The sequence below is a fragment of the Ambystoma mexicanum genome, chromosome 2q (assembly GCF_040938575.1).
Source record: "Ambystoma mexicanum isolate Mex_15411 chromosome 2q, UKY_AmexF1_1, whole genome shotgun sequence".
NCBI lineage: Eukaryota > Metazoa > Chordata > Amphibia > Caudata > Ambystomatidae > Ambystoma > Ambystoma mexicanum.
Window position 1 is genome coordinate 348422089 of NC_090924.1, and position 24133 is coordinate 348446221.

A 24133-nucleotide genomic window follows, 5' to 3' on the forward strand; every position below is an offset into this window, starting at 1 on the left:
GGAGCTGGGGTACTTGCCAACGGAGGAGGTGTGGTTGAAGTGGTAGCATCCCCGAATTCAGAATCTGCAGGAATGGAATGCTGAACACTCTGTATGGAATCTAGCCTTTGGTGAATCACCGTATTAGCGGCAGCCATATCTGCCCTTAATACTGTAATTGCCTCAACTAAAGCAGCTATGGGTTCTTCCGTGGACCCCTGCATTATCTAACACGACTGTACGGCTTCTCAGTCTGTTCTGACTTGAGTGTCGTGTAGGCCGTTGAGAACTCCGTCCCCAAGTGACGCACAGGGGAACCAAAAGAAACCCGCTGTGCGACCTTTGGGGCCACAGGTGGGAGATGTTACTTCCCGGATCCACGGAACCTCTGGAACACCGATGCTGCTGCAAAAGAACGAGGTTAAGTACCAGGCAATCACAATATATATCACAATAACCAAAGGATCTGAATAGTCTTACCTATCCGGTGTTTGGAAAACCCAGGAAACCTAGGAGGGAGGTTCGAGACTCAGATGAAGCGGTCCCTAAAACGAGAGGACCGCAGTCAAGCGTGGATACAGGATAGGCCACCTGTAGAGCTGAAGGCGTAACTTGAATCCCAGAAAGGAAATGACATAGAAGTTCAACAAAGTACCAAGGGATGATCCAAAGACAAGTGAGGGTCGTGTCAGAAATCCAGCAACAGGTAAGCAATTCCAAGCAAAGGTACAAAAGGATAATCCGAAGGAGTCCAAGTGAGAGTTCCAAGATCAAGGTAAACCAGTAGTATTATCCAAAACGTAGCGCCAAACAGGGTCTGAAGAAAGCTGAGAAGCAATGAGTGTTCCGTGCATGAAGCCTTATATACTGTGCGTTTCGGGGTCATGTGACGTCCACCAAGGTCACGTGGGAAACGCAGCTCTGAATCACGTGAACAAGTGAACGATCGGCGTGGAGGTGTTCCGCCGCCCCTTCTGCTGTATGTTCTCCATGGCAACTGCCAGTGCAAGAAGGGCTGCAATCGAGCCCGTAAATCGTACCTGGTACGGAGCTTTCGGTCCTTTTGGTAAACCGAATCACATGAGCCTCGAACCCTGGAGGGAGTCGTGTGGGAACCCGATCAAGGTATTGGGGAAATGTGAGCAGTGTTCTGGTGTGCAGTGGATCGGTGTGCAGAGGATCGCTAACAGCCAGCCTTTTCTGTTTTTTTCTCTTAAATGGGTTGGCCTGTTGTGTTTTTATTAGTTGGGTGCAATTTTGTTGGTTTAATTAAAAATCCTATTTTCATAGAAACTTGGTAGGATGTGATTTTATTTTTGTACCACTCTATATTGTTGATTTTGTGCCTCTTCACACCCCTCTTGAAGAGCATAGCCTACCCCTGGCCCAGATTACTGAAAGCGAAGAAGAGGTATACTTGTCGTGCTATGCCTGTTTCACCTTTATGACTGGGGTCAGTAAAAGTATGCAGATGAGTAGACTCTTTAGCCACTACTCATCCTTGCACTCTTGCAGATCAATAGTCATTTTGTCACACCCAGCCCTCTGAGCCAACCCCTTTGTGGTCCCCAGAGCCAGGCAGGGTACTTTGTCACAACAGCATGTGTGACCTGCCCATTTCCATGAGTAGGTTATTTATCATCCTATACGTGTGATGGTAAGGCGAGTAAAAATTGAAACCCCAGAAGTGGGAATTTAATTTCTTCCACTCATCTACCGGGAAATACTTATTCCAAATCTTCCTTAAATGTACGTCCGCTGCTGTCACAAGTAAAGTGCCTGTCATCCAGTTGATCAAAAGCAGGCAATACTTGTAAGCCTGCATAATGATACACCCACTCCATGTCTTTTAGTAGTGCTGGACAGCCAAATGATTTGCCCCACCCTGGCCCAGATACATTTGTAGCGCAACTCTTTGTCGGAAATGCTTTTCTTAGGCAAACAGTACTGGAAGGTTGTTCCTCTTGAATGCCATCAACATCAGTGACCTCTTATACCTTCACATTCAGTGTTGCCTTCTTTACGTTACCACTATGGTCATCCATTATCGAGATTATGATTCCTATGTCTGCACAGTACTGCAGACCAAGCTGATAAGATCAATTTCTCGTTAGCCTCCAAAATCTCTCCCATCATCCCTTCTAATCAGCACACCATGCACATGACCTCAAGTACCACCAACATCTGTCCAATTGCTGAAATTCCAGTCAACTCACTTATCATAGTGTCAAGCAACATCCTCAACACAGCCAACATTTTTCAACATTAGTCTCTCATAAGCAATCCAACCTTCCTGTGGAGATGCCTAGGTATATCTGGGCCACAAAGAATAAACCCACTTCATAAAACCTCCTGTCCCTGCAGAAATATAAATAATACAATTGTATGCTTGTAAAAGGATCACCCTCTTCCACCCTTCTTCGGCTCCCCAAGATCAATGAAAGCAACTAATAATGCTCAATTCTCATACCTACCCCAGCATGTGCAATTCACCTTCTTGGCATCCTTACTACAGAGTTTCAAGGTGTGCAACTTCCTGTATCACCTATCCATGCGGATCAATCCTATGTAGCCTGAGTCATACGTCCTCATTATGAGTTTTCCTTTATTACCGGCGAGATAACAGCAAATTGCCCTTACCGTCTCTGCCGCCCGGAATTTCCTGGATATTACGGGCGGTGAAGAGCTGCTAAATTCCCATTTCCATGGAGTCCAATATGACTCCATGAGATGGGGATTGCCTGACTCACCAGCACCGGTTTTACCGTTGCAGTGTATTAAGGCATTTATTTGCCGGTAGGAGCCTGATGTACCAGCAGGTCAGACCTGCCAGGAGATCGGTGGCCCCCACCGGCGAACTTGAAGTTTACTGGTCTGGAAACCATGCCAGAGTCGGAATTAATGGCATTTATTCTGGTCCGGAACACTTGTAATGAGGCCCATAGTCTGGTTTTAAACAGAGAAGGAGTCTTTAATTTCTTCTATTTCCTTGCTCTGAACATCCTTCTTCTGGTCCTTGTAACAAGGTTAGTATCCAGCCTTGTCAGCCGGGGGTGGGAGGCCTAGTAGGGAGCAAGCTCTCCAGAGGCAGCCCTACCCCTGCGGTGGATGGAGGCAGCAGAGAGGTTCCCTTTTCCTGCCCACCCCCTCCTTGTTCCAGAAGGATTGCATACAGACTCATATCTCATACCATGCCTCTTGACAAAGATGCTTGCCAGTAATTTTCTTACTGTTGCAGATCTAAAGTCATGCCAGATTGTCAGCCTGACTAGCACAAGAGAACCTAAGAAAACCTGAGACTGGCATCACGCACATCAGAAACCCTCCAGCGCTGCTCATTGACTTCCACGCCAGGAAGAGCCAGCGCAGAGCTGTCAGGAGAATGAGAAGGAGAGAGAGGGCCAGGGGAGACAGCCACAAGCATACGCGGTAATCACAGAGGACCAGTCCCTGCAGGAAACGCTGGTGGGAGTCTGTGCATACAACAAAGTCCACTAAATCACTAGGGACATTTCCCAAGGATTACCAACACTGTCACAGAGAAGGGTTCACGAAAAACGAGCTGTTGAATTGAACTTGCTATGCTGCCATTATGCGGCAAGCACTAGCGGAACCAGTAATTGGGGAATAAGCGCTGTTTCAAAGCTTCCCCATGCATATGCACATACACATCCCAGGGTGGAGAGAGCACCTCAGATTGGATAGGGAAAGAGGATGAATCCCTAGGAATGGAGGGATGTTTAAATGAAGATAGTAAGTAATTGGTTTACCGGTTGAGGTCAATGGCATAGATGGAGGACAACCAAGAGACCAGCAGGAGGAAAGAGGGAGTGGCTGATTGTTTTTGGAGTGATAGTGGACCTGCGTTGTGTGTGTGTGAAGGGGAGTAGACAAGGTAACTATAAAAGAAGGCTGGGCAAAGTGAAAGGAGGGGAGTTGAGCAGTAGCAGGAGGAGGAGTGAGAGCACAAGAGAACCTAAGAAAACCTGAGACAGGCATCAACCACATCAGAAACCCTCCAATGCTGCTTAGTGACTTCCACACCAGGAAGAGCATGGAGGACAACCAAGAGACCAGCAGGAGGAAAGAGGGAGTGGGAGATTGTTTTCGGAGTGATAGTGGACCTGCGTTGTGCGTGTGTGAAGGGGTGTAGACAAGGTAACTAAAAAAGAAGGCTGATCAAAGTGAAAAGAGGGTGGTTGAGCTTTAGGGGGAGGAGGTGTTAGTCCAGAAACTACCCTATAGTATGTATATTATATTGGCCAGAAACCAATCGCATCATGTGACAAACATCGCAAACACAGAATCGTCAATGTAACCAAAGGGCGTCCATTTTGTGTAATATCCGCCATTTTGCTTTTTTCTTTTCTGTAAAAATGCTTTGCAAAATGTATTGTATGCTTCTAGCTCATACACGGTGCGAGGCCACGGCCTGCATGCTACAAGATGAACACAGACAGGAATGTCAAACGGTACAGAAATAAATTGTTTTCCTCCCTCATGAAGTCCTTGGAGGCAAGCAGAAACTGCATCTAATCAGCGGTCCAGGTGCCGGCCTCTTGCAAACTCTGTAGCAATAGGCAGTTAAAGCATGAATTATATTCTTTCTAGCGGTACTCCTTCGCAGAGACTGGTATTTTCTGCCTAAGGACTGTCTGACCCTTAGTTCATGAATAGAAGCACATAGATAACGTGCAAAGGAATGTTTCTCTCCCACGAACATGATATCCTTGCTGAACTAAGAGCTCTATGTTCCCCATAACAAGAAACTGTCTCTTCTACTGTTGCTAGAATAAGTATATTTAGACTGAATAGAGACTTGTCATAACGTGTCATAATTGTCATGATTGTCAATCACCGAACCCTAGCCTAAAAGATATATTATGGGCAGTCTGAATTGCCTTCAAAGATTACATGTTATATATATATATTGTTGCTTGAGCGTTGTTCGCACTCTTGCGTCTCATGAGGTCTGGGTACACACATTGCCAGACATTAGACCCCAGTCGGCCGACTGAGAATACTTTGAAATAAGCCAGACTTGTTTGAAAAGCGAACCTCGTGTCTGTCGTGTCACTAGCATATGGTGATTGTGCCTTAGTTTCCATATGAGGGGTCTTAATGGCCTAGCAAATATGGTGCCCAAATAGGGACCCTCCCCCTTTTGCTCCATCATATAGGTTAAGTTTGAAGAAGGCAAAAACGAGTCGAGGACAAAGCCATCGAGCCGGGATCGAAAGGTGTTCGGGGCGCCCCTGTAGAAGTGATGAGAGACTCCTTTGCAGATCTGTACACAGCCGAATCCTGATCAACGAGCAGCACTCGGAGGGCATCGAGGCGAGGGTCCTGAAATGAGGCAGATTGAGCCAGACACACAGTCAAGACGATTCTTGGTTTGCGTCTGTATACAGACGAATTGTGTCCTGGGTGACAAATTGATTGATCAGGTGAGTCGTACCCCGATTCTTAAAACGTCCTGATATTGATCGAGTGTTGCTCTTGCAAGATCAAACGCCCAGGGTAAAGAGAAGGGTAAGGATTAACTATGCCTGGGAAATTGTCTTCCTGCCTAGTGGGATTTATCAACTGCGGTAGACAATCTTTGGAACCTGGCCAGGTCGCGCCACCCGCAGGGTCGCCGGCATTTGAAATGTATGTGAAATACGGTATAGGGGCAATAATGTTTAATGCGATTTAGCATAAGCAAACCAGGCATGTAGAAGACTTAGTGGGCCAATAATGGGAGCTTTGAATTAGAACATATAGAACACCTAGAATCAGTATTGCTACGCAAGAAGGCCAGACCAGCGGCGTTCGACGTCGTAAGAGACTGGAGGAAGGAAGCTAATCTCCATTTGAGAAGTAGAGAGAAACATGCGCGCAGACATAAAACGAATGTAGAGAAAGCGTTAGAGCTTGATCAGCATCAACAGATCGAGGACCTTAAGAGAATGGATAGGGCTTTCCAATTAGGTGTACAGAAAATATATCCACAACAAGATTTGCATACATCTCTGCAATCAGATTTGCATACATCAGATGAGTTAATAAACAAAATCTTGAATGAACGAAGAAATGAACCTCAAAGTAGTACTGACCAAGTTGCACCTCCTCCATATGTACCTCCCATTACTGTTGTTCCTTCTGCACCATCTCCTCCCCCTGTACTCATGACACCATTTCCTCCGCCACCTTCAGAGCATGAGTTAGCCACTATTATAGGCATTTCTAAAGAGATGGGGCCTGCACAAGGAAGCAGTAGAGTGACTCGTAGTACGGTTAGCAAAGAGAGGAAAGGGGAGCTGAAAACTTGGGCAAAAACATATATTGAAGATGGCGATGAGGCAGCTGTGCAAAGTTCCATATCTGATCATAGAGGTATGGTGAACAGCAGGTATTCTTGGAGTGCATGGGGAATTATCTTGTGAAAATATGGAGTGATTTGACCGACACAGTGGCACTGCAAGGGTTGCGCGATTTGATTGTTCTTTCTCAATTGTGGGATAATGCGTCGAAAGTACGGGAACATGTAGGTCGATTATTTGTGTTTAAGCATGAGCTTGATCAACTGCATAAAGAAATAATGAAAAGAGATAAACCGCACATGTCATATGTCCAGCAACCATTTTTTCCGCCATTAAAACCGGTTAGTGAAGAGATGAGAATTTGTACGCGAGATGCGCTTGGATGGATTTCAGATGCTATGATTTCCCCAATTGAAGTGCATGATACATTTAGTCAGTATACACCAGAAATGCAGAGAAAGGTATTAGAGGTCATGGTTGAGTATATGCAAGATGAATATATGAAGAATAACTACCTTAACAAAGGCATATCGTTCCCCTTATTTAATAATCCCTCTCTCACGGTCAGGGGATAACCATACATTTTTATCATATAAAGGAGACAGAAATTACATTCCTTCACTAGATACTGATCTATACATATTTTATGATGTGGAAATACCCTCTTTGTACCAATAGTCTTGAAAAAATAGACTTAGTACCTAGTTGTTTTTTTCACAATATCAAAAACAGTTTATTTTAATAGGTTAAATCACAACCCAATTTTTCCTTTATAAAACCAACTCTAAAAACAGAATATTCTTAAAATAGACCCAACAACACAAGGTGGATACATATACAATACAAATTACTAGTTTCACACACATACATTTCTATAACATGACAATACAATACATCAACATATAAAATTTATATAGTGGTTTTAACACTTCCAATCTCTGAGTATTATTGACTCAGGTTAAACAGTCCCGACATGTATCAGTTCCTCGTTGCGCTCAATGCATGAACCTTCTTCAGGGGAAGACATATTTTTGTTTTTATTCTCCACCATGTAATCCAGGGCCACACAAATACTCTTCAAATCGTACTCCTATAATTATTAAATACACAAAGACAAAAAACAGAGGGGTATCACTACACATCAACATCATCCAAATATGTAAGTCAGCTCCACACTACTAACTGAACTCCAGTCACATTGAAATATATACAATGTACTGGTAAGATTATAAATTAAATAAACAAAATAACCACTACCTACCTCATAAGTAGGATTTCTGTAATGTGGGTGTGCCAAAGTGCACCCGAATAACCTCAGACTCCTTTAATTAAGTCTGTAAATATTTTCTTGGTGGTTCTTAAGTAACCAGGAACCTGATCACTGCTGTAAAGGAACATAAAACAAACAGTGGTGTGAGAACACAACCACTACTCCCTCACTTCATCCCAATCTCATGTAACCACAGACACTCTGTTGTGCTTTGATAACCGTGCTGACAAAAATGCTCGTCTCTGTAGTGCACCCATATCATTCAATATGATTGCACCAGCCATATATCACCACTATCGTGCTGCTGGAACTTCACCCTTCACCATGACAATGTCACTAATTCAAAAAAAAAATATATATATATACCTCCTCTGCAACGCCGATACTCCTGCGTAGATGCCGATATAAACAACGTTTTTTTATATTTTCCTCATCGCTGGTAGGTTATCCAAGTATACATCCTACAACAGAGGAAACCAGATCAATGCACTTGCTGAAAAATACCACGTGTGTTTCCATAACGTACTCTGCCTTCTACAATATAGTTTACTTAATATAAGCCGCTGTTTGAAAAAAACCAAATGAATGCTCGTGTTGAAAAGTGATACGTGTGCCGTCTACAATGCGATATACTCAGAATAAGCAGTTATTACCTTGAATGCGAACGGAACTTCACCCGATATAGCTCCGGTAATCCAGAACTCAATTCCAGTCTGTACGGCGGTTCGGCTGCCGGCATCCTGCTCGCGTGGTGTAAAAAAAGTTAACGTGCACTTTTGCTATGACATAAACAAAGGACTAACACTCTTTGTTTCATAAAAATAGAAAGCGGATTACACTCCATTGTAGCAAGGTAAGTATGCAATGTCTCTAAACTACAAAGACACCGCAATGCCACTAATCTAGTTATTACCACATTGAATAAGGATAGTAACTGCGCTACAAAGGGCAAAAAATTACCACTCAGAAGAAAAAACTTAAACATATTAATTATGGAGGCGCAAAGATGACATGAACTCTTCATGCCATATACTGAACCCTCACTGGCTACGACTAAACACGACTAGATACGACTGCCATGTCAGAAGCAAAAGCCATAAACAAAGATGTAACAACTAGCATACACACACGACGACAAGCAGAATTGTAACCACAAATGTAATTGACACTGGATTCCATGTTGGAGAAACTCATAAATACGCCAGGAGGTTGGAAATACCCTGTGGATATAACATAACTAGGAGACCATTATTAACCCATGTTCTAAATACAAATTTTTGTAGACAATTAGAGTCACCCTAAACAACATCTGATGATTTATTAAACAAAGCATTCTTAGTACCTGAACCATATCCGACCCATCACATAATATTTTCAAATTTCGGACCAATATCCTTTGTCAAGACATCATTTCTGTTCATAGCACTTAGACCTTAACATTTCTTCATATTTCTCATTAATGACATATCAGATACAACTATATCTCCACAGAAATGTATATCCATCAAATGTCCCTTTATCTCTGTGTATGTGGCCAATCGATTTCTTCATTAAGACCAATGATATGACTTTGGCACCTATAAATCATTTTTTGTTCGAATAAGATGAGTTTACCATCTATTTCTGATTTATTTTTGCCACAGATTTTCTTTAAAATCACCCAACTGAAATCCTCGTGAGAATGTTTCATCTGTACAAAATGTTTGACCATAGGTGCTAACAGTACTTGATTTTTTATGCAACTGCGATGTTCTATCATGCTGGTGAGACATTTCCTGTTGGTTTTACCTACATACTGTAATCCGCAAGGACACGTGATTAAATAAACAACATTTTCAGTGTTGCAGTTGGTCATTTCATTCAGAACCCACTTAGTATTTGGATTCAACATAATCTGTTTGGTTTCTTTCGTCGTGGCACACATAACACATTTTCCACAGGGGAAATGTCCCTTATCTGACACAGAGATCATAGAGACTAAGTACCCTTTTTAAAGTCACCTTGTTTATGTTTGCACTTTCTAACGTGATCAAGCGGTCTGTGTACCGTGAAACGCGTCGTTTTCTGTTTGTTTTTCCTTACCATGCTGACATAAAGAATAAAGCATTGTCAGTCTGGACCAACATTGGTGTGTTTTTACCTCTTTGTAGAGAGCCACTCAGGCATTCTCTACTGTTCTTGGGAGTGCATTTCCGCTGACTTTTTTCCCGGTTCGTTCCAGGATCTGGGAATTGGTTTTTTCTTCAAATATATATATATATATATATTTTTTTTTTTGGAATTAGTGACATTGTCATGGTGAAGGGTGTAGTTCCAGCAGCACGATAGTGGTGATATATGGCTGGTGCAATCATATTGAATGATATGGGTGCACTACAGAGGCGAGCATTTTTGTCAGCACGGTTATCAAAGCACAACAGAGTGTCTGTGTTTACATGAGATTGGGATGAAGTGAGGGAGTAGTGGTTGTGTTCTCACACCACTGTTTGTTTTATGTTCCTTTACAGCAGTGATCAGGTTCCTGGTTACTTAAGAACCACCAAGAAAATATTTACAGACTTAATTAAAGGAGTCTGAGGTTATTCGGGTGCACTTTGGCACACCCACATTACAGAAATCCTACTTATGAGGTAGGTAGTGGTTATTTTGTTTATTTAATTTATAATCTTACCAGTACATTGTATATATTTCAATGTGACTGGAGTTCAGTTAGTAGTGTGGAGCTGACTTACATATTTGGATGATGTTGATGTGTAGTGATACCCCTCCGTTTTTTGTCTTTGTGTATTTAATAATTATAGGAGTACGATTTGAAGAGTATTTTTGTGGCCCTGGATTACATGGTGGAGAATAAAAACAAAAAGGTGTCTTCCCCTGAAAAAGGTTCATGCATTGAGCGCAACGAGGAACTGAAACATGTCGGGACTGTTTAACCTGAGTCAATAATACTCAGAGATTGGAAGTGTTAAAACCACTATAAAAATTTTATATGTTGATGTATTGTATTGTCATGTTATAGAAATGTATGTGTGTGAAACTAGTAATTTGTATTGTATATGTATCCACCTTGTGTTGTTGGGTCTATTTTAAGAATATTCTGTTTTTAGAGTTGGTTTTATAAAGGAAAAATTGGGTTGTGATTTAACCTATTAAAATAAACTGTTTTTGATATTGTGAAAAAAACAACTAGGTACTAAGTCTATTTTTTCAAGACTATTGGTACAAAGAGGGTATTTCCACATCATACAATATGTATAGATCAGTATCTATATGAAGAATAAGACATGTTGTCCCACTGATTTAATGACAACTTACAAAAGAAGATTTTCGCCTGAAACTGGAGCGACGGCTTTTTCTTTTGATTTAGCTTTGTTGCTTAGTAAACGAGCAAATGTAGAAACACCTAGTTTGCAATTACCCATGAGGGAAGTGCCTCCCACGTTTGTCCCGAAAGTAGAAGTTGCCGCCTCTGGAGGGAATCCAGCGCACACGATAGAAGCCCATTATACAGCGCAGTTTGTACATCCCTTTTTCTAGACAAGAGGTAAATAATATCAGACAGACGATCCCTGATATTAGGAAAAATCCGTCCGGATTCTATAAAGAAATTGAATCTGTTTTGAATTCATCTATTTTCACATTGAGTCACATTGATTTATTGTTTCCCATGATTCTTCCTGTAGATATATGGAAACAGGTTAGAAATATAAATGATGCAACGATGTTAGGTGACACATGGGAGAATTTAATTAGAATTGATGGTGAGAGAAAGGCTGGAGAAAAACCACTGCAAGTCATGTTGGCTTTACCCGTGCAAATAGTAGAGAAATTGAAAACTTTGATACCTGAAAAGAGAATAGTTTGAGATAAATTGACTGCTTGTTTACAGGGCAAAGATGAAGGAGCGACTGATTATTTTCATCGTTTTGAAGAAGTATTTGCAGATTTCAGTGGTCAAGACTTGAGTACTGAACCCGGGAAGAGATTGTTTGTTGATAAATGTGTGCAAGGGTTGTTATCAAAAATTCAAAATTTAATAATGACATATGAGAGTGCATGGCAAGCAAATACACAAAGTGAAATATTACACATGGCCCAGTATTATGGGAACAGAGTAAATGCAGAGAAGGACAAAGAAATAAGGGACAAGGGGAATTTGAAAACATGAGTATTGATGCAGCAAGTAGCGAACAATAATAGAGGTGGCAGGAACGCACAATCCAGAGCCCAATTTTCCAATATGCAAGGTGGTCAAATAGGGATTAATCAATGGGCCTATTGTAGACAAGAAGGCCATTGGCGAGTACAGTGCCCGCAGATCCAAAATCGGAATGGGACTTTCCCCGAGAAGGCAAATAGAGGTCACCCGGGAACACAAGAACAGAATAGGAACCAAAGAGCGCCACAATTTCAGAATAACCAGGGAAATCAGAATCAGAACCAGAATCGACACAGAAACAGCACAAGTGACGGAAATGTTTTTGACAATCAGGCCAATGCATATTACATTGGCGACTTTACATCTGACGATAGAACGCAGGCACAACACCTTACATCAGCCAGATTAACAAGGTATGAAATTGTCCTTTTTGCACTGCATATTCAAATTATGAGGTGTTGCGCTTTAAATCTGGCCGAGTTAATGCCTCCTCCCAATTGAGAAAGGGGGTGAAAAAGAATTCCCCCATGCTTGTTTAATGGTTACTGAACAAGAGACAAAAGGAAGAATTGATCTAACTGACACCCCACAGAAAGAGCCAGATGGCGAACTGTTCTGTGACGTTTCTTGTTTTAAATTGCCTGATGGTACATCAACCGCTGCATATGCAATCACTACACTGAAAAGTATTGTAGAAAGCAAAAGAATCCCATACAAGTCAGCAGAAGCAGCAGAGATAATAGCATTAACCAGAGCATGTGAAATTTCTGCAAACCTTAATGTAAACATATATACTGACAGTCAGTATGCATTTGGGGTGGTACACAATTCTGGTCCATTATGGGCTGAAAGGGGTTTCCTGACATCACATGGAACTAAAATCCAACATGGCACTTTGATAGTGAGACTGCTGTCTGCACTTGCGCTTCCCAAATGGTTAGCAATAATGAAATGCGAAGCACATAAAAAAAGTAACATGTAACGTCGGAAAGGGAAATGCATTTGCAGACAAAATTGCAAAACACACTGCCACTGATCTACACACAAAAATGTTTGTTGAAAAAATGAAAGAGGTACCCTACATGATAGAAAATGGGATTGCCACAGTTAAGGAAATGCAAGCAGAAGCTACTGCAGATGAAATAAATGCATGGTCTGAGGGTACAGCAGAATTAGACTTTGAAGGTTGTTGGGTGGACAAAGAGAAAAAAAGATGGATGTTGCCAAATGCCTATGTAATGACAATTGTCACTATGGCCCACACTCCAACACACATATTTGCTAAAAAAATGATTCAACATTTAGATACGGTATGGCAGAATCCACATATCAGAACAACTGCTGACAGACTGGTCCACAATTGTATGACTTGATTACAACATAACATTGGAAAAGGGACAGCAACACCAACAGGAAGTTTTGCCCCCCCCCTCTATGCCGTTTTGAAGTTATCCATTTTGATTTCATTGAAATGGAAAGATGCCAAAATTATAAGTATGTCCTCGTGGTGGTCTGCGCATTTAGCAAATGGGTAGAGGCCTATCCCCTGAAAGATTGTACAGCTATGTCCACAGCTAAAGTTATGCTAAAAGAGTACTTTTCCCGTTTTGGCCTACCCCGTGTCATCTGGTCAGATAACGGCCCGCATTTTATTGCAGCTGTGATATTACAAATTTGTGCAGGTCTCCAAATTGACAAGCGATTCCATTCGGCCAGACACCCGATGAGTGCCGGTTTGGTGGAACGCCAGAATGGTATTTCGAAGAATAAGATTAGCAAGATTTGTGAGGGGAGTAATTTAAAATGGCCAGATGCATTGCCGGTAGCTCTGTTGTGCATGCAAACCTCTGTACAGGCAAGGACTGTACTCTCCCCCTATGAAATTATCATGGGGAGACCAGCAAATGTTTGGAATGCTCTACAGCCGAAACGTTTTAGGGACATAGAACACCCTTTGCTTATTAATTACTGTAAACGGTTAACTCAAAACTAGCGTTTAATTAATCAGCAGTTTCAGGAGGCTCTTCCTGTGAGATATATAGGCCCAGGACATTGTCTGCAGCCTGGCGACTGGACACTCATTAAAGATTTTGAGAGAAAATCTTTGCTCTCACCGCGCCGCAAGGGGCCCTATCAGGTGCTCCTGGCTACACAGACTGAAGTCCGAGTGGATGGCCGCAAGTCTTGGATCCACGCAACGCACACGAAAAGAATTCGGTTTCCTTTGAAAAAGCTGCCTGACCCTGACGTCAAAAGAAATACAGCTGCACTTGATCACAAAGATACCATCGCCAGTCCTTTGCCAGAAGTGCTTCCTAAACCCGAGAAAGGGCCTGGGGAGATTGCATCAAAGATCGAAAGGCCAAAGGTGCCTCAACCTTGTGAATCTGCTGCCACATCATCACTCATTGCATCACAAGCCGGCAGTGATTCTGTATCTGTAAATGAGAGTGCATTGTTCATCGATCATACTGTACCTGGAGCCATAAGGTACGATCTACGTTCTCAAAATCGGAAATTATCTACGTGTTTGTTTTGCCTCTATTCCCAACATGGATGAAGTGGGAAACGGAGGCCTAGCTAAATGGAGCGTATGCGTTGTATCAAGCTGCATCAAATTGAAAGCTCTGAAATGCGGTTTCCCGGTGCTACCTTTGAAAAGCGAAGGACCAGTGCGACCCCGTACAGACAAGCGGGGGGCATATGGTACCGACACAATTGATGCTTGCTCCTGCCTTTTTTGAGCTCTGTGTGAAATCGCATCAGCTTGCTGTCATTTATTAAGCAGGCTAGCCTGAACTGGCCTGAACGCTTTGCTATTAAAGTGTGTTGCTGCAGAGAACTTTTCTGCGACGAACATTGAAAGATTTTCCTGAGATAAACATTACAGACAATGCCTACACTTACTCCTGCTCCCTCATGCACCAATGCTAATGATATTGTAGAAAGAGAGACTAAGCCTGTTCCTAGAAAAACTTGGTTTGGAAAAGATATGCTAATTATGATGCTGCTTTGCATTCCGATTACACTGGTCCCAATATTCTGGTATCTGGAAACTATGCATCCTTTGAACTTTCTTTTACCTGCTACCAATGCTTCTACTACCAGCAGCCCAGTACATGTGCTCTCTTACACTCTCCCCTCACAAGAAATGAAACATAGAAAAGGTTATGATAATAACGCTCTGCTATTGATTATGAATATTACACATGCTATCTTGAAGAGATCCAACTGTTGGGTATGCTCCCATTTACCCCAGCATGGTGGAAAAGGAATGGGTTGGTATGCGCAGCCTTTGCAGCTTAATACCGCATGTTATGCATCATTGAGAGCGTTATTTTACGGCAAATGGAACGACAGTGATACTGGTCAGTTGGATGGAACAAACTTAAATGAGTTTGAAAGAGTGATATTGGAACCGGTGGGTTGTTCCATATTTAGAGGCGCAAGCAAAATAAACACGGTAACAACTAAACCAGTAGATAGGCTCATTGGGCCTCACAAATCCCTAATCACTTTTAACATGGCTCCAGTAGGGAATAAGGATGCTGTTCTTCCCTCCTTTACTATTAATTACAGTCCACGTTCTGTCCCGTTTTGCTTACGGAAAAAGGGTTCCTATCCAGTGGGAACATTTACTAGATGCATGAATACTGCAGTACTCGAAAAAGAAGGGGAACCATTATATATAGGAGGTTATGTTTATTTTATATGTGGAGATCAGTCCTATCCATGGTTACCTAGAACTTGGGAAGGGACCTGTTATTTGGGTATTCTTTTCCCTGGTTTATTTCTCTCCAAAACTTCTGAAATATCAAAACTATCGAGATCAAGGCCACTGTGAGATGATACCGCAGGACTGATTGCAGGCAGTATAGCAAAATCATTTATACCATTTTGGGGACAAGCAATACATTCATGGAATATAAGGAAACTGTCCAGGGTGTTAGAAAAAACAATAAATGAAACTACACATATACTCTATAATATGACACTGGAAGAGAAATCAGTCAGATTAATGACACTTCAGAATAGAATGGTCCTTGACATAATTTTGGCTGATCGTGGATGTGTGTGCAAAATTGTGGGGTCAGCATGCTGCATATTCGTAAGTGTATACTCCCCCACGATATTTGAAGCAATCAAGAAATTGCAAGTTCTGATATTCATGTCCCCACAGGTAGTTGGAATCTGAATATAAGTTGATGGTTTTGGGAACTGCTGCGATTATGGGGATGGAAACTAATTGCAATTTTGATCACGATACTTGGGATCCTCATGTTTTGCTGCTGTTGCATACAATGCCTGCCAATCCTCTGCTCCCAAGTTGCAAATGAATGTGTACACGCAATCAGAACGAAACCTCCTCGCATATTAGGTGAAGGTGTCCAGCACGAAAATGAAATTATCAAAGAATTCATGGCAATTAATATTTCTGATGACGATTATAGTAGTATGGGTAGTTCAGAATTAGACACGTGGTCAGATGAAGATGCGATGTATGAATGATGCTCTTGGCTTACGGCCAAAAGGAAGGTTTGTTAGTCCAGAAATGACCCTATATCATGTATATTATATTGGCCAGAAACCAATCGCATCATGTGACAAACATCGCAAACACAGAATCGTAACCAAAGGGCGTCCATTTCATGTAATATCCGCCATTTGTTTTTTTCTTTTCTGTAAAAAATGCTTTGCAAAATGTATTCTATGTTTCTAGCTCATACACGGTGCGAGGCCACTGCCTGCATGCTGAAAGATTAACACAGGCAGGAATGTCAAACGGTACAGAAATACATTGTTTTCCTCCCTCACTAAGTCCTTGGAGGTGAGCAGAAACTGCATCTAATCAGTGGCCCAGGTGCCGGCCTGTGTTGCAAACTCTGTAGCAATGGGCAGTTAAAGCATGAATTATATTCTTTCTAGCGGTACTCCTTCGCGGAGACTGGAATTTTCTGGCTCAGAACTGTCTGACCCTTGGTTCATGAATAGAAGCACTTAGATAATGTGCGAAGGACTATTTATCTCCTACGAACATGATATCCTTGCTGAACTAAGAGCTCTATGTTCCCCATAACAAGAAACTGTCTCTGCTACTATTGCTAGAATAAATATATTTTGACTGAATAGAGACTTGTCATAACGTGTCATAATTGTCATGATTGTCAATCACTGAGCCCTAGCCTAAAAGATGCATCATGGGCGGTCTGAATTGCCTTTAAAGATTACATGTTATGTATATATATTGTTGCTTGAACATTGCTCGCTCTCTTGCGTCTCACGAGGTTTGGGTACACACGTTGCGAGACGTTGGACCCCAGTCGGCCGACTGAGAATACTTTGGAATAAACCAGACTTTTTTGAAAAGCGAACCTCGTGTCTGTCGTGTCACTAGCATATGGTGATTGTGCCTTAGTTTTCATATGAGGGGTCTTAGCGGCTTAGCAAATATGCCCTCATTTTATTAGCGGGAGGAGAGCAGTAACCAGAGTAGGGAAGTAGTGAAGCGAATTGGGAGGAGTTGGATACATCAAAGGGCAGAGGCGAGGGGAAGTGAAACACCGGAAGGATTGAGACTTGCTGGGAGGAGTAATTTGAAGAAAGGGTGGTAGAAAGAGTAGTGGAGAAGATGTGAGTGGGTATGACTGATCTATACTGAATACATGAATAAATGCAAAGCACTATCCAAACTCCATTTAGAACACTAACCTATTGCTAGAGTAGGGACTTTTAGGAAGTCCCTGAGCGAGTTTAGAAAGCCTGCTTTTAGGGCGACCATCTATAGAAGAAGAGAAGGTTGTAGAGAGTAGGAGTTATCAATCTCTAGAACTACCCAGGGGTTACCGACGCCTCGGGGATAGAGATTCGTGGGAAGACGAGAGAGAGGGGGACGGCCCTAGGCCCCACACATCTAAATAAAACCCTGGAACTGTCTGAAAGACTGTATTTTCTGTGCCATCTGTGACATCCTGCTTTACCTTGGTCTTTCCAGTCCAATGCTTGTTGTAGGTTGAGTGTCTGAACTGAGGGGTAGCCGCCTCCTCCCTTTCCTGCTCCCTCCATCAGGATTTCCATGCCCATCCTCATCTTCCACGTTTGTGGTCTGGCTCTATAGGATGTTAACGTATTTTTTGTTTTTATTTGGAGCATCATGCTTAAACTTCATCCGTCCACATGTGCAGGCAGGTTTTTAGGTCTGGAGAATATGTAAAAAATTGAGTTTGTTGATTATGTGTCATCTGCATAGTTGTAGCATGTGATCCCCAAAAGACTAATGAAGTCCAGTAGTAGTGTTCTGTAAATGTTGACCAGAAGCGACCTTGGTGTGGATCCTTGGGGGTACTCCACAGATGAGAAGGCATGACTGGGATTTGTAGGGCTTCATGATGATGGTTTTGGTTCCAATGGTGAGGAGGAAGGCAATCCAGTGTAGAGGGACTCCTGTTGTTCCATTGTCTCTGTGGCCTAATAAGAATCTCTTGGCTGATTGTGTCAAATGAGGCTGAGATGACCATCGGTGTGATGCCATTTTCTGAAGTAAATCCACGTTGTTCTTCAGTATGTCCTAGATTGAGAACTGAGTTGATTCTTTACTCCTCAATGGTCTAAAGCCGTGCTATGCCTTCCCATGCAGGTCGTTTCTCACATTGAAATCCCAGGGTGGCCTGTATATACATTCTTTCTGCATTTTTCCAATGAATTGAGTGTTTGACATGGGGTGGAGGTTGCTGGATCGTTTGGGTTAGCAGTTGGCTTTTTGATAAATGGTCTAATATACATATGCAGACTTTAAAAAAAGATGGACCGCTCCTGGCAGTGATTGAGTCGTTGAGGAAGCATAGGCTGGGGTGAGTGTAGAAAGGAGGCAACGTCAGTGTGAAGGGCCACATGTTATGGAGGGCAATCCAAGTTTCTGTGCTACACATGACTGCAATTTGGGGGTTGTGGAAGTCAAATGGTTAGAGAAAAATTGCGTTTTATTTTTACATAGTGGGCATCCCATAACTCAAGTGTAAAAGTAGAAAGAAAAATGAGTGCTACTGGTTGCGTTTGGGAAGGAAGGCGAGGGAGATAGATGAGGTTAGAGCCTCTTCAAAGGGTGGCAATGGAGATATGATGGGGAGGAGAGGTGCGGGAAGCAGCAGAAGTGGACTTCTGTGAATATAGGTCGTGAGCCATCAAGATAAGAGTATTAAGAGATATAGCCACAAGAGTGGGATAGTGGGTTGCTGCATAGTGGCGTGGGAGGAAGTGATTAGTGGAAGAACAGCCTCGTATGTATATCAGGTAAGTGGAGTTGAACGGGAGGAAGCAAGCTCAGGGAGTGCTTTTGATGGGATAGTGTGGGATGCGCGACAGCGGTCTGAGCCCTGGAGTTAACCCGGTTCTGAAATGTCCCAACGATAGATGCTCTTGACCTTAAAGCTTGCGGTTGGGGGGCACAGAGAGTTGGGGAGTAGACGCAACGCCGTTGGTCAGTTCCGGCTTATGCTCTGCAGATGGGGTGAGTCCAGTTCTGAGCATGCTTGCTGAATTGCGTAGCAAATTGCTAAGTGGGGTCCCCAACCGTGAACCATAATGGGGTTGTGTCAGCAATGGGATGCTGTGTATCAAAGAAAGCTTCTTTTGGCGATATATTTGTGAGAGGTGAAACACCCCAATTACAGAAAAGATGGAAAGATGCTGGGAAATTGTATGCGGCGCGGCACAGCGCATGTTCACCGCATTAAAGTGAACATACTGTGAGCTATGCTTGCATGCAGCACCATATTAAGTGTACCAGACATTGGGATCACTATGTCGTCTAAAGCCAACGTTTTTGTGTTTGTTTTGCAGAAAGACAGGTTGCTGTCGACTGGTTGGGAAAATGCCACGGCCTTGGATATGATCAAAGTCTACCAGAACCTGCCGCAGGACGATGTCAGGAGGTACAGTTCCCCTTCATTTAGAATAGAAATCGCACTGTCAAGGCCGTTCACGCAGGGCTGCATTCTATCTTCGGGTCGCGTGGGTCCTGTGTGCTTTCTCCTTTATCTCACGGTCACTTATTAACCAGAGTTCAGACCACGCTGCAAAGTCGAGCTTGAAGGGCCCACGTACCAGCCTGCTCCTCTCCGCAGAACGTCTCCCCATTTTAAACATGCTTCTCGCTGTTGAGCTTCTGTAACTGACATCATATTGTGTTCTTAAGGCCGGATTCGAACTTTTTTGTTAGTGTAAAAGGATAGAGGAAAACGATGTTCTGCTCCATTGTGAATGAATGGGCTGTGTTTTTTCAAGGGAAACCCGTTTGGTGTTTTGAGGTTCTTGTTGGGTGTGGTGGTAATGCAAGTCCGGCGTTCTTTGTTGGACTTCATATGATTGTGGAGTGACTATTACTTCTCCCTAGGTTTGGGATTTGTTTCTGCTGGGGTTCCAGTGGTTTAAAATTGTGTAGCTATTAAGCTGCAAGTGGTTGGTGGTGATCCTTGAACTTCATGTTGCATGTTTGGCTATACCTTCATATGCTTATAAAGTGTGTGCTGAAAACCCGAGGCCATCAACTCGCTGTGGTTCTATCAAAATACCCAAACCAAAAGACATAAATTGCAGGAATCTGAGAGAGCGAGAGAGCACTTGCTGTTCAAAATGGTTCTTCTAATCAGTGATGTTCGGCTGAGGCCCTTATTCAATACGTAGGGAATTCCGGATACTAAGGCTTTGCAAAGGAAGTATGTTCCCCCTGCTAACTTCATTTACAGTTTTTACAAAAAAATATAATGTTATTCCTAACTATTAATGTTTTATCTTCTGCCTATTTTCCAGTGACATAAACATTCCTCATCTATCTTAATTTAAACATTATCCTTTTTCTTGCTATGGTTGTCTGCCATTTTGTGAGCTCCTTTCCAGCCCTTTCAGTGATATCAGAGAAGAGGAAGTGCATTCTGCATATACCTGAATACATCAAAAGGGCAAAATAAAATAGTGATTGTTCTTTTACTTTATTACCAACACGTTTACCTGCACGGCCTATGGAATACGGCAGTACGAATACTGCACGGCCTATGGAATTAATAGCACAGTGTTTATTTATTTATTGTTGCATTTACGGTTTACAGGAGACCTTACACAACATAGTATAATACAAAGAATACAAAATCACATGTATAGAAAAATAAAAACATTTAAAACATCCACTTGTTCAAATTGAAAAGAAACGGAAAAAAGTAAAGGATAGAAAACAAAACCTAAAAAACCTATCGCATTACACCCTATCATCAAATCATACATTACTTTTTTCCATTCGTCATATCCAATTCAATTGATACAAAATAAAAAAAAATATTCAAAGGCAAAATAAGGGATACATTGGTACCCCACATGACTCTGCACCATAACTGCTGAACCCATATGCATGCATAATAATTTGCCGACCCCATACCCTCACCTGGAATAATTTGGCTCACACATTGTTGTCAAGTGTTGGCAATAAAAGGCCCTAGGTTTTTATTGTACAGATATGGTTATGGAGATAACAATCACATATCATTTTAGTAACATACTTTTGGGCACCAGGTCTTGGGTTACCCCCTCTGGCCCGTGCCCGCCTTCTCATGTCCCACGACTTGTTTTGGGCACCGTACAGTGCCTTGTACTTCTTTTCTTTTGTTCTTCTCCCTTGTTTGTAGGGTGGGAGGGTTTTGTGGTAAAGAAGCAAAGGTTTGGAAGGCACTGAGTAAACAGTGCACCTCCTGTGTGCTTGGGTCCCCCTTCAGGGTCCACAAACTGTTTGTGTTTTCTCAGAGCATGCCGCTCTGTATTTATAAGACCCAAGGGAGCCCTGGGTCTTTGATATGTATAGTAGTGGGGGCTGTTGTGTTCCAGCCCCCTGCCCGATAGCCGACTGTCTGGCCCCCTGGGGGGGCAGGTCTTTGAACGTGATCCCTGCCTGACTGTTGGTTTCCTTAGGTGCTTAGCACCTTGCTCTATGGAGGAAGGGTGAGGTGGTTGTTTACATTTACGGTTTACAGGAAACCTTACACAACATAGTATAATACAAAGAATACAAAATCACATGTATAGAAAAATAAAAACATTTAAAATATCCACTTGTTCAAAATGAAAAGAAACGGGAAAAAGTAAAGAATAGAAAACAAAACCTAAAAAACCTATTGCATTACACCCTATCATTAAATCATAGATTACGTTTTTCCATTCGTCAGATCCAATTCAATTGATACAAAATAAAAAAAATATTCAAAACCAAAATAAGGGATACATTGGTACCCCACATGAGTCGACACCATAACTGCTGAACCCATACGCATGCATAATTATTTGCCGACCCCCATACCCTCACCCGGAATAATTTGAATCACACATAGTTGTCAAGTGTTGGCAATAAAAGGCCATAGGTTTTTATTGTACAGATATGGTTATGGAGATCACAATAATCACATATCATCTTAGTATGTTCACACCTCACCCTTCCTCAGCTTTGTGTTGCACCGACTGCGTGTCTCTCTGGCTTGGGGGAAGGAGAGGAGCAGAGAGAGGCAGAGGTTGGGCTGCCCCTCTCCAGGCCTGCTGATGGTAACAGCAGTTACCCTGCCTCGCTTTGGGCGGCCCTGCAGCATTGCCCATAACTGCTGAACCCATATACATGTATAATTATTTGCTGACCCCATACACTCACCCAGAATAATTTGCCTCACACATTGTTGTCAAGTGTTGGCAATAAAAGGCCATAGGTTTTTATTGTACAGATATGGTTATGGAGATAACAATAATCACATATCATCTTAGTAACATACTTTTGGGCACCGGGTCTTGGGGTTACCCCCTCTGGCCCGTGCCGCCACACGTGGGCAGGATGGCGGCTGACCACGTTCCCCCGAAAGTATCTCCTAGTGGCAACCCCTGGAGGCCAGAGTTGCTGTAATTTCTCTAAAGAAATGTTCCATGCCCTGGTTTGATAAATGGGTGCCGTCTTTGTGAAAAAGGTCCGGGTCACCCAGTGTTATGGCCGGGTGCTTTATGAAGCCCAGTCCTCTTGCTGTACAGAATTTCTCTAGCCCCCTGTTGAGTTTTCTTCTAGAAATGTCTATCGATTTGTAGCAGTTGGCCCCTTTCCATTTCTTTCTGGGTAGGATGGCCGAGAAATATATTTCTGTTCCCCTCCAATTATGTGAAATGCCTGCTAGGGAGGAGCACATGTCCTCAAATAAATTTCTCCTTCCAATGGATACCAGGTCATTGCCCCCTAGGTGTATGACCAAAAATTCTGGCGGGTCTCTGTATGTGACCAGTTATGCTAGGGTTTCGTGGATCTCGGCCCATCGTAGGCCTCTGTATCCCCACCATGAAGAAAGGGTGTTTCTGAAAGGTGGCCTTTCTTTGGTCTCCTCTGCCCATCGGCCCGTCCTGAAGATAAATGAGTGGCGGACTATCCATGCTGATTGGAGAGCGGTCCTCCCTTCGCCTGTTGTTTCTGTAGGAAGGGGGAGGATGGCTATATTAACTGTGGTCTGATGTATCTCTTGTAGCAATCTGACTTCCATCCCCCTATGTTTTTTAGTTGTTGGGGAGCTAGGCCTCCTTGCCATGCTGAGGTGGCTGCACCTATTCTGAATGAATGGGTGCCAAAACCCTTGCAGTCCCACCCTGCTTTGCTGATTGCTTTCATCAGCACCCCTTTGAATTGGTTGCGGCTTAGTGCCGAGGCGTCCTTGTGGATTAGAAACCTCCCCCCTACCTTGGGCCTTTGCGTGTGATAAAGGTTGGTGATGCATACCGGGCAGTTTGCTGCCTCATCAATGCAACAAATGTTGATGGCTCTTTTGGCCCCAGTTTTTGATTGTTGGATTTCTATGCTGACGCTCTCTTGTCTAACCCTGACCTCCATGACACGCAGGCCGTTGATAGCCTTGGTGCTGGAGGCAATGAGCTCTCAAACACGGAAAGCCTCGAGGTATGCCAGGAAAAAAGCTGTTTTGAATAATGAGATCTCGTATGGATGCCAGCATATGGCATCCAGCTGGTTTGCAATTTGTACCAGTTTGTTGAAATCCAGGGGGCGGCGGGTGTCCACCTGGGGGCCCTCTATTCTACCCCATCCTTTCATTGCGTAGGAAATAAGAGCGCTCTGCGTGGGGTCTGAATCACCCAGTATTTTTGAAAAATACGAGATTGCAACTAGGTGTCTTTTTGCCCAATCTCTCTTAAAGCCTTGTACATGCGCCCATTTTAAAAATATTTCGAAGGGATTGTATCCACCAACGTATTCCTTATCTTTGATAATACGTTTCCAGCTTGCTGGCATCGGAAATTTTTTCTGTAGAGGAAGCTGCGCGTCGATGTCCCTCGACGGCCACCGTATCGACGCCAACGTCACCATGCCCATAAATAGCCACGCGCGGCGTCCGTTGCTCAGTTCCA

General features: G+C 42.9%; 1 protein-coding gene across 2 annotated transcripts in view; it reads left to right on the top strand.

Moving 5' to 3' along the window:
• Nucleotides 1-24133, top strand: part of LCMT1 (leucine carboxyl methyltransferase 1) — a 1102354-nt gene that overhangs the window by 831826 nt on the left and 246395 nt on the right. For both annotated transcript variants that reach the window (XM_069647366.1, XM_069647364.1), the window contains one exon: nt 19550-19641. In XM_069647366.1, coding sequence (XP_069503467.1) covers nt 19550-19641 — 92 coding nt within the window. The remainder of the gene's footprint in view (nt 1-19549; nt 19642-24133) is intronic.